This window comes from Lolium rigidum, chromosome 3, assembly GCF_022539505.1.
Source record: "Lolium rigidum isolate FL_2022 chromosome 3, APGP_CSIRO_Lrig_0.1, whole genome shotgun sequence".
NCBI lineage: Eukaryota > Viridiplantae > Streptophyta > Magnoliopsida > Poales > Poaceae > Lolium > Lolium rigidum.
In genome coordinates, this window is record NC_061510.1 from 270,695,039 (window position 1) to 270,707,042 (window position 12,004).

At 40.6% G+C, this 12,004-nt stretch overlaps 1 protein-coding gene across 1 annotated transcript; it reads right to left on the reverse strand.

The window, feature by feature from the left end:
• Positions 1–1,251: 1,251 nt before the first annotated feature.
• On the reverse strand, positions 1,252–6,277 carry LOC124696514 (disease resistance protein RGA2-like). Its single transcript, XM_047229231.1, has 5 exons — positions 5,871–6,277; positions 4,509–5,621; positions 1,686–3,331; positions 1,388–1,574; positions 1,252–1,278 (listed from the first exon to the last, which is right to left on the reverse strand). The coding sequence occupies exons 1-5, from the start codon at positions 6,150–6,152 to the stop codon at positions 1,252–1,254; spliced, it is 3,255 nt and encodes a 1,084-aa protein (XP_047085187.1). The 5' UTR covers positions 6,153–6,277.
• Positions 6,278–12,004: the final 5,727 nt, after the last annotated feature.

Consider the following 12,004-nt stretch of genomic DNA (forward strand, 5'->3'; position numbering starts at 1 on the left):
TCCGACACGACCAATAAAGTTTTGACGTAGTCTCGATGTCGTCGACCATTTCTTCTTCTTTGCATGGTTAAACGCGTCTAGTTCATATCTATCTAATGCGTCTCGGTCTCGCTGCACAGCTTCATTGTGGACGCTGACCATCTCGGCACCTGCGCATGCCACCCCTCCTCCTCCGTGCCATCGTCAGAGCTCCCGTCTAGTAAATCTATTCCTTGTACCCGTGTATTGCCCTTGTATCGCCTGGGCCATGGCCCCACTTGTCATTCGATATACCGAAGCCCCACTTCTGTGCTCAAGCTGTGGTCAGTGGATACAACTGATGCTTACTGGCCAACAACAGATGGATGGTCCGACGTGTCTTTGCGGCTCTACGTGGCCCCACTAGTCGAAGATAACCACAACCGTCTAACTGCCGTTACATCACGTGTGATGGTTTCGCATAAAGTTTGGGCAAAACCGAGAAAACTATGAGCCGGGAAAATCGAGTACAACTAAGGAACCGTATCATCGTGCAGGTGTTCCGAAGCTGGGTAACTCGCGTACCACCGTCCCGTGTGCACTCCGCCCTATGGCCCCGACTTCTTCTCCCCTCGTGAGGATCCCTCCTCCGAGGTACCGTCGATTAGGCAACGACACTTCTTGTGCAGGACATGCAGGGCAAGGAGGCCGTTGAGACGGGTGAAGTCGCCGCAAGCGACGCCCACAAAAACTCCAAAAACCCTGTACTAGTTGTTGCTGTTCCGTTGCAGTTGCATGCTTTTCACCAGGAACCATGAACAGAATATACTAGTATGGTACATTATATTGTCGTGTAAGCCAGACATTATATTCTGTAGCCACTCTTTTTTTCTGAGAACAGAGGAGAAGCTCAAGACTGCAGACTGAACACACGCCCTTCAAATGCCAAGTTAAATGCTTGGGCAGGAAGCATCATGCAGATTTCATTTCAATTTTGACAATAACAAAACAACAACAGAGTGGCGAAACAGAGGAGAGGCAATAGCAACAGAGTGGCGAAATAAAATTAAGGAGGACAAACAAGAAGCGTTGTTCTTCTCCACGAGAGAACACAAGTGTTCATAGAATCGGTAATTACCTTGGTCGTTGGAGCTCCCTGCGTGGTATTTATTCAATATGAATGTTCGGTCTTTGCGCCGTAACTTTCTTCTCTCCCGCATGGGCGCCTTTCTCTCCGTTCGCAGCAAGGGTCAGATGAGGGGACATCAACCGCAACCTGTCCCCAATCATTAGCTAGTCCCTCCAGTTTAATTTGATATTCTACAAAATTAAATATAAAATGAAGGAAGTTAGTATAACCATTAGCTAGGATTCCATGCAAAAAATAGGAGTAATGAATATATGATAAACAGTATGGTAGGGCACGTACCTCAAGCTTCCTCTGGTTCTCCACTGCCTTACACCACTTCTTTAATTCAGGGCTGCAGAAGAATATTTTCAGTTCTTGGAGGTTTGTGAGCTCTTGTATGCTCTCTGGTAGAGTCATGATGGCATTGCAGGATGTTATTTTCAGTTCCTTGAGCGACATCAGTTCTCCTAGCCATTGTGGCAGTTGTCTGAAGCTAGGACAATCAGACAGTGTTAATGATTCTAGCTTTGTGAGTTGCCTCATGTTATTGGGCAATTTCTCCAGGCTCTTGTGGTCCCATATTGTCAGTTCCTGAAGGGAGTGGAGGGCCCCAGATATCTCCGGTGAGATCATCAAATTAGTGCAACCCATGAGTATTAACTGCCTGAGAAAGAGTAGGCGGTAAAGAAAACCCCATTGATAAAGAGGCATGTCGCTGTCTCCAGCTGTCAGGCAATCAATATGTGACACCCTCTCCCGCTGTGGTAGGAGCACATTATCGCTTTTCCTTATAGACCAAGATGCTGCTCTAGGAAGGTGTGGTCTTATCCTCAACTTGGGGCAATCATATATGTACACTTTTTCAAGCTCATTCACACTCAAGTATGAAGTGTCCCATTCTTCCAGGCTTTCCATACTGGTGAGCCTAATCTCTCGGAGGTTTGGTAGTTGGCCAAGGGGCGGTAGACTCTTGCAGTTTCGCATATACTGCATCGTCATCTTGACAAGATACGGGAGATGATTGCTAATACTCATTATCCAGTCTGGAAAGCCAACACCATTGTAACAGTCTATACGAAATGTCTTCAAAGTGGTTGGTGGCACTAGCTCCATCAACAACTCCATGTCATCCATAGATCTAATTGCACCGTTGGTCCACGATAACGTCAATTCTAGGATGGTCTGTTTCTCACTCAGATGTATACTGTGTGCCTCTTCTCGGGACTTCACATTTTCAAGCTGCCAGATGTTCAACTCAGCAGGACTTACATGCTCAAGCAAATAGATGTTACTGCTAGTGTTACCTGCATACACAGAAAAGTACTGAGCCCTGGCTCTTGAGTAGTTAATGTTATCTACACACTCTGGAAGACTAATAATTTGGTAGCACTCATTGAGCACCAGCTTGGTCAAGAGGCTTGCACTATCTGGTATTATAAGAGGATACCGATTCTGAGACAAATCCAGATGATTCATATTGGGAAGGGTGCATATACGGTCAACGAAACTCCCAGTATGATCCCTTGAGTTGTCAAAGATATATTGCAAGCAATTTGATAGCCTTAAATATCGGAGTTCAGTGAGATTGACGATGGCATCAGGCAACCCTCTGATATATTTACATTTTGATAAATCCAAATGTTGGAGTTTGGTTAGGCCACGCAAAGCTTTGGGTATTCCTAAAACATCACAGCAGCCTGACAAATCCAGATGTACCAACTCTCTAATTTTTCCGAATGATAATGGGAGTTCTTTTAAGTTGCTACAACCTGATAAGTCAACATGCATCAGACCTTTCATTTCACCAATCGACTCGGGCAATACTCTGAGATCCCAAGAAGAGATTCTAAGATAATTCAACTTCGATAGCATACCGATACCCCTGGGATTAATTCGAGCATCCCAACATGAGAAGCTAAGATACCTCAACTGCTTCAGTTGACCAATAGAATCTGTCAAATCATGCATATCATTTGTCCAGAAATCTAAGACACGGACGTGCTTAGCTGGTGAAAATGCATCACTGTTCGAAAGTTTGTCTGCAAAATGCAATGATCTTATCTTTGCAAGTGAATTTGTGGATGACTGCAATGGCTTCCTACTACAATCTGTCAACCATGCATAGCGGCAGTTGGGGCCCTCCAAGTTATATTCGTCAGCCATGACCGATCTTGCGAGGTCATGCACCAGGTCATGCATAATGAACCGTGTAGCATCTTGTCTTTTTTCCAAAGAGCGGGCGTTCTGCAGGAATAACATGAAGTAGGGTAAGCCTTACAGTTTTCCCTATTAGCAATTGGAGAGAATAAACACAAGTGAATTGCTAACTGGATGTTATTCTTCATCCGCAATTTAAAGGCTACAACTCTATTGACTTTTCCATCTGATTTATTGCATTTTTACCTTTTTCTACGTCTACAGTTTCTTTTCTGATCTTCAGATATTTTTCTCTAATCATTGTCATTTTGATCTAATGCTTTTCCAGAGTATAAAACTAAGGTCCAATAGCAAGTAAAATCAAATACATGAACACTAAATTTTTACGTGTATTTTGTACACACACGACCATTGCTGTAAAAAATTACTCAAGAGTTCACTCTTAAATCATTGATATTCTTATTAAGATAGAAAAATTAAAATAAGGAAAAACTCTACATATAACCATAACATCTTGTCTCTAGACTACTAACATATTCCTATTAAAATATGGAATACAGTGGGGAACAGTAGTATTCCGGTAATAGGGTCCATCACCAATTGATGATAAGCTATGGCAAATCAATGAGACTGAGTAACAAACTGTGTCTCAACATAAGAACACAGCAGCTTGCAGCGATTCAAAATTACCAAGACATTTAAGCTGTTAAAAAACCACTAACAACATACACTTAGTGTAAGGATTCGAGTTTAGCAAACCAACCGCGATGAAACAGATTTGACTACCGCAGATACACAAAACTCAAAATCACCCAACTGTTCCTCGAGAGAACAAATAAAATAATAACTAACTAATTATAAACAAAACTCTGCATTGAGAGGATGAGTTGGAATCGCAAAGCCAGAGTCAGAGTCAATGAGGCTCGACATGATGCAACGCTACAATGTAGGGCCAACATTTTTTGCATCATGCAATATTCATCCTATGAGTAAAAAAACTAATGACATGCGAAGTCAAGAACTACAAACCGCAAGTAATCAAAGAGCAAATTTCAAGGGTTTAGTATTTTTCATGTAAAATTTTAAATATTTGTACTCTTTCTAGAAAAATGATCAGTCATTTAAAAAGGAGAGTTATAAAGCGGTTACTCCAACATAATGCATGGAAAGGTTTCGCAGAAAAATAATATCAGAAACTCTATAAAAAATCATTATTTGAATAAAATAAGACAAGGATTATTTGTGTACGAATTGTGTGACTCACCTTTGAATGTTGAAGAAATGACATCTCCAGAAGCTCCCTAATAAAACTCTCACCGATCTGCCAGGTAGAGAATGTACTAGATGACTCCATGAATCCAAGAGCAATCCATTGATGAATTAGATCATCACTAATCATGTGATGTCCTTTTGGAAAGATTGCGCAATAAGCAAAGCATAACTTCAAGTGTGGAGGCATGAAGTTGTAGCTTAACAGCAAGGATGCAAGCACTTCATGTGTTGACGATGTTTCTTCAGACGGAGATAGATTCCAGATATGGTTGGATCTGATGGCATCCCATACATCATATGTCTTGGATTTCAACATGTGTCCAAGTGATTGAGCAGCTAAAGCCACACCTCCACACTTCTTTGCAATTTCCTTCCCAATAGGCTCCAAGTGCTCTTTGTCTTGCCTTGTTTCAAACTTACTTTTCACTTTTAATATATCCCAGCACATTTGATCTGACAACGGAGGTAATTCGAATGGATCAACAGTGGCAATTTCTTTTGCAATGCGTTTTTCGCGTGTGGTAACCACAACCAGCACCTTGCTCGCCTCACCCTGCTTCAGCAGAGCCTTCAATTCTTGTAGCCGAGTAGGATCCCTCTCCCACAGGTCATCCAAAATGATTAGGATCCTCTTACCAGTAAACAGCTCTCGGAGACGAGTATGAATACTATGCAAATCATCAGGTATCGGGCTCTCCGGTGAAAGTTGTGATATTATAATGTTGCCAATCTTTTTCAGTTCAAATTTCTGGGACACATAAACCCACACCTGAGAGTATTGTTTGAACTCAGAATCATTGAAAACTAATCTTGCCAAGGTGGTTTTTCCAATGCCTCCAATGCCACATATGGGAAGGATGGTGGTCCCTTGAGTGGTGCTCCCAGATATACGAGCCAAGATTTCCAGTTTTTCTTTAGTCCTTCCAATGATTTCTGCTTCCTCCACATAACCTGCTGTCTCCCGGATATCAGGAACTTGCTTCTCCTCGCTGCGAGTTTCTGGTAGAACACGATAATTGTTACGGTCATCTGCTATCTTTTGTAGGCGCTTTTGCATCTTCTTCATCTTACGTGGCATCTTAATCTTATTCATCGTAGCTGCCGACTGCGGAACAATTTGATTTGTAAGCACCATGGAATTGTCACTATAAAAATGTTTTCAGATCTAGTTCATTATGTAAATCAATTCAGTTCCACCAGTTCATATCTTAGAAAAGGGAAACCCAGTTCATTGTTTTTCCCGTTATCTAGTAGTAGTATAATGGAGTCAACACAGTTTGAACAAAAAAATCTTAGGCAACAGCAGCATTCATATCCAGTTCGATGGCAATGAAATGGTTAGACTCTTTCATACCAGGTCGGTGTCAGCTTCGAAGTCATCAAGCATGTCAGAGATGTCGTACATGGCGTCCTTGAGCCGCTTCAGCCACAGAAGCGCCGAGTTATCCGTGACAGACCGCGTCTCAGCGTCGCTGAGCACAGCCTCTACCGACTCCAGCGTCATCTTCATCTTCTCGAGATCCTTCTTCATGTTCCAGTGCAACTTGATCTCGCTTCCGATGGCGGAACCAATCTGTTTAATCACCAGCTTGATGACGGCAGAGGCGAGCATACCTCCGACTGCCGCTATCGCCATGGCTCGTGGCCGTCGACTTGGGACTTGCTATATATTGATTGAAGCTCGAGTCCCTATTAATCTGCCATGATTACGCACCAAAGCATCAGAATCGTGGCATGCTGAATCGATACCACAAGCTTGCAGATACCCGTGTCTATTAAACTTCAATTTGCAAGATTGCAGGCAGAGCTGCAGCGCAACCAAAGTCGCGCGCTTGCAAGAAAGAAGGTAGATAGTAAGAGAGGTACCTGATGCCGGCAGCTGCAGGATCCGGTGCGCGCGAGGAGACCTGAAGACTCTAGAGGAAAGTGTCTGCTTAGCTTTGACGCTATGCTTTCCAGACGTCTTCCCTTTAGCTATTGTATTTTAGTTCGTTGTTTAGTTTGTATATACTTTAAGGCCGGCCTAAACTAAAGCCAAGTCTGCTTACATTCGTTGCGCTGGCGCACCGTTATCTATAATAGGAGTAGTAGTATTTACTTACTACTAGTAGTATGCACATTCCATATAATTGTATGTTGCTTATAAACATAGTAACATACATGTAACAACCGACAAGGACTTATTTCAGCTTAAACAAAATTGATGAATAATTATCAAATTTTCTGTCAAAAAAAATTTATACACAAATATTCATTTTATCCTTCTGTAATGGAACAACAGAAATTGCATCAAATATGGAAAGCAAATTCATCGATTTCATCGCATACTGGGAAGGGTTTCTCTTGATTGGAACCTACAATCACTGAATTACAGGTTAGTTAATTAGAATGTCGATACAACACCAGCTATTGACGTGAAAACTGCTTCTCAGTAGAACATTGGTGGTTACCCGTGACACTGTCACACCTACCTAAAACAAGTATAGAATCCTGCAAAATTCTACAGTTAATCTGACACCAGATCTTGTGGAAAATCGTTAGCGATGATGAAACGTTGGCGCTAGTCCTGCCAAAGAATGTAACAACAGCCTGGCCTTTATTATCCGACCGCGCCAGAGTCACCAACATCTCCAACAGCTCATGAGTAACCTAAAACAACGAATATACTTCATCGTAAGAATGTGCAGCATAGTAGATACTTCTAAATTTCCAAATACAGAACTCTTCCCAATAATCAACAAACGATGAAATGAACTCCAAGGAAAGCTCTATACATGGGAATAAGTTAGCTAGTGGGTATTATGGAGGTACTCAGGATGGAGAAACTAATGGTTTAGCTTCAAAAAAAATGCCAGAATTGCATATGAAATCCTTGTGATACTATATAGCCCTCAACTCCATGATTTTACCTAACATATTTTCAAATTGGACATCTATAATTAAATTATCTCAGCTGATTCATACGCAAATAGTTATCGTATGCACAACTACTGGGTGAGAGGATTGCTCACCCTCCAATCTGAAAATGACGGATTTGTGCAATGATAAGAAGTTGTAATAAATGAGATTCACTGTTTAGAGCTGAGGAGACTTCAAACATTGAAGACGTCCTCATGTATGAAATCTGAGAAGAGTTATCTCTAATAGTTCCAATATTTTGATTCAATTGTAGGTGTATACAACGTGCTTAAGGATCAGATTTGGCAAGATTTAGAAAATATAAGATATCTTTTTTTTGAACAATATATAAGATATCTCTATGCAAAAGATTTGGCACTTCATGGACTCAGATGGTATTGGAGAACAATATTTTTTTGAGTTCTCCCACAGTAATCCGCTGTAATCAAAAGACAAACATACATTTTGAAACCTTCTCTTTGATAAAGTCTAGACATTCATCGGTTACATGCAATTCATTATATTATTACTAGCACTAAGATCAAATATTTCTAGTAAAAAATTCTCACATGCACATGGGTGGTGAGTGGTGACTGGTGACGGCATTGCAGTAAGCTTTGCTAGCATGTGAATATATCACCATTATCAAATGTAAGGAAATATGCCGAGATGAAAAGAAGTATCTTGTCAAAGTTCAGAAAGGCCTTCATTCAAGAACTATTTACTGGTAATTGGTGCGGTATAATTTTTTATACCTTATTCAGAGCTTCCTTTGGACGTTTGACAGTAAACATTCTCTGCATTGAAGATCTAGCATAAGGACCATTTCAGGAAGAAAAATCCAACCATTTTAGTCAATATTCAACACGGTAAGTTATTACACATGTACCATACTCCTGAATTAACTTGCAGGTTGGACGAATTGAGAAAAAGTAATGGCTAGGATTTAGGATTTCAGATAATGTGATGACTGCAATAGGATCTGTAGAACATACTGTTTGATAATAGTGTGTGTATCTCATAAGTGAGTTTTTAGACCGTTCTCTCTTTTGCTTCAGCTTCATCATACTAAAAGAAAGAAAATGCGATGAAATAAACAGGTAAACTAACAACAAAATACAGAATAAATGAACCACAGAATTGAGTAGCATGCTATAGCAAGCAACCTGGATCAAAGCCAAGAATGTGATTCTTCCTTAATACACAGAAGGATACTGTCCAAAATAAGCCTTGATGCTTTGCTGATTCATAGCGATTGCAAGCATAATTGCCGTCTGGTCCCATTTGAGTGTCATCACCATGGGCCTAGACACAACATGTGATCATGTAAGAGCGCCAGACCAACAAAATCACATAACTTCAAAGAAAATTGCACTACCATATTGTGCAATCCCGTTAAGTCCAAAAAAATATATAAACCCGTGTAAAAAAAAACTGTCAGCCGACAATCAATCTTTTTTTCTAAATTCGAATATAGATAAGTTGTATTCCTATAAAGGGATGATTCATTGGTTCTGAAAAGACATGTTCTGTGTGTTACTTCATCCTAGGTAAAGATTTGTGATATGGTTGACAGGTTGAGTTTACAGGAAAACACCAACCAGGGAGTAAAGGAAGACACATTGCCAGCTACAGAACCTGAGACAACTAGAAGAAGGTATTACAAAGGGTCCAGAAACTGTGTAGACTGAAGAGGGGCTACCCAATGACAAGGATACACCCCAAGTTGACAAAGGCAAGTTTTTTTTCCTATGCAAACTTATGCTAATTCTGACGGCACGGATCAGTATGCAATTTTTTAGTACATCATATATCGTATGTCTGGAAGATTTTCACTCTTTTGTTGTTCAATAGAAAAAAAACTATGGTAAAAAGTAAGAGCTTTGCATGGTTTTACATGAAAACAACAACCAGCCATTTAACGAACAAGCATTTCCAACTACAGAACCTAAGAATCATGAACTAAAACAAAGTCATTACAGTGGGTCAAGAAAATATCCAAAAAGAAGAGGGATTAATAAAAAACGAGGATACAAACCCCGAGTTGACAAAGGTGAGTTTTCTTTCTTTATGTCATTATTATTCTAATTCTGATAGTACATCACAATATCATATCTCGAATATTTTCACTAAGTTTAAGGGTTTCGGTTACTTAGCAACGAAGAATCAATTGAAATAACTGAGAATAACAAACTAGAAAATATAACTAGCAAAGAAGCTACAGGTTCTGAACTGAAAAATGTGAGTTTTCTTTTCCTTCTATATCTCCCAAATAGTTCTAATTCTACATAGTGATAATTCTTCTTTATTTGTGTTGTTCTCAGAAATTAACCTACAAGGAAACAAGTCAGCAAATGCTGGCAGCTTAGGACGAGGAATTAGCACCAACAGCCAGCATGAAATTTGTTGGTGACGAAGTAAGTATAGTACAAGAGGATGGTATTTGAATATGAGTGTTCGTTATCTAATATATTGTATAGTTTAAATTATAGGTCACAAATGCGTACGTACATTGCATGAGTGTTACAAAGCATTTACACGTGAGGTGCATGGAAGTGCATTCTTAGAGAATGCACGCATCTCTAAGATGATGCATAACTGTGGCTATCTTCGGGAAGATGACACGGATGCTGCACAAAAATGGGTATTATAGAGAGTCAAAATGTATTTGGAAGATCGTATGGTTAGTCTTAGTTTTATACATATTATTATGTATTCAATCAACAATGAAGCTTCATCTATATGGGACATGGAATTGAAATCCGATAAGTGGAAGAACCATACAACAGGGCAAAGGGCACAATGTGTTAAGAGCAAACTGCAGACAGGTGGGTACACCTCCTAACTCAAAGCAATCAAAATTTGGGTACGTATAATAAATTTTTGTTGTCATTATGAGAATTTAGTTATACTTGAATATACACCAGATTTTAGTTATAGGACTCATGATGAAGATAATTTCAGTTACCTTGAAGTTGTCAGCTCCAAAAGACTTAGCAAACTTTGACAAGCAAAAAATCAGTGTAGTATCGATGACTCCACAGGAACTCATGCGCAAAGGTGATGGTGGGTTGCAGACATACCACTTTTTAGGATAGCAATGTAGACAGGTTTGGTTCAAAACCCATACCCAGTCTGATACAATTGCAGCACATGAGAAATTTTGTGCAGACATGATGTGCTGCGATTAATATAGCTCACGCCTACAGTGCTATTTAACTTGAATACCAATAAGGAGTTTGGCAGGCTGATAGCATTAAGATAGACAGACACATGCTCCTTTAGCAAAATAAATTGATCCCAACCAAAAAGTTCTCATCAAGATGTTACCAGTTTTTGCTTCTTTGCTTGTTGAAAGGGCGGTCGAACCATCTTGTCGCTGACCATTAGGCTCATTTCATAAGCATTATATGGGTTGTCGTTATCATCATTCACATTGGAACCTTGCTTCTTGGTACCATACTTCAACGAAATCAGGATAGAGCAAATCTCACAATCTCTTGACAGGAGTTTGTTGCCAGACACTTGTTATTTTCAGCGCGCAAATATTCATTTGCACTTTCAGTTGACATCATATAACGAAAATCTGTTAGCAAAAAAATTACTTTAGGGTGTTAACATTGCATATATCTGCAAGAAAAAAAGTGCACATTATAAACCTTAAAATCATCTCAATTAACATGAGTACAGAAAAAATATCTACATGGTCATAAGCTATGGCATCCGAAATTTTTATTTTGTGAACTGAACATAAGCTGTAAACAGGGTCAGCTATTATTAAATTTGCATATACAGATGGCTGCAGGATAAGTATTGCATGATGATACAAGCATTAATTTTCTGATTAGCAAAATTATCAAAGTTCAAAGATAATTTCGGTTACGTTAGCCTGGGACATAAGCTAATTTTGGTTATCCCACGAAATGCTTGCTTAATTACCAAAGATTACTGGGTGTTGTAAGGAACTTACAAGCAAATCAGCATAGTGTATACTCAGACTTTGACCTTGTATTTTTTGTGGCTACAATTTCGAACTGGATGACCAAAAACTCTGTACAAAAATCTACTGTAGAAGACTACAGTGCAATGAATACCAATTAGGTGGAGAGGGCGTCGACCATCCATTCCGGAGGCTCACGACACGGCCATCCTGTCGAAGATGGGCGTCCTCGCCGGCGTCCCACGGAGATTGCTCTGGTTCATCTGCTTGAAGAGCGGGAGTAGTAGGCCGGAAGTTTAGAGCCCTCCAACTGGCGGTGGTAGCGGCCGCGAATCCGGTAGAGAAGAGTCTCACGCCTGCGCTTCCACCTCCATGACTAACGCTGAGTCGCCCTGTCTCCTCGGATTCTTCGGTGACCGGAATCGAAGAGGAAGGGTGTGTGTGTTCTCACGCCGGCGGTGTGGAGGCAGGGGATGGGCATCTTGATGAGACCAAGAGAGGGAGCTCGGGAGGGGGTGAAAGGACTTTGCTGGGGCTGTGGGAAAACATAACATGTGTGCAGGAGCTCGCGGAGGCAGTGGGGAGCCAGGTGAGGGGGCGCCGGATCTCGCTAGGACGGTCCGGAGCCAGGTGAGGAGGCACGGGACCTT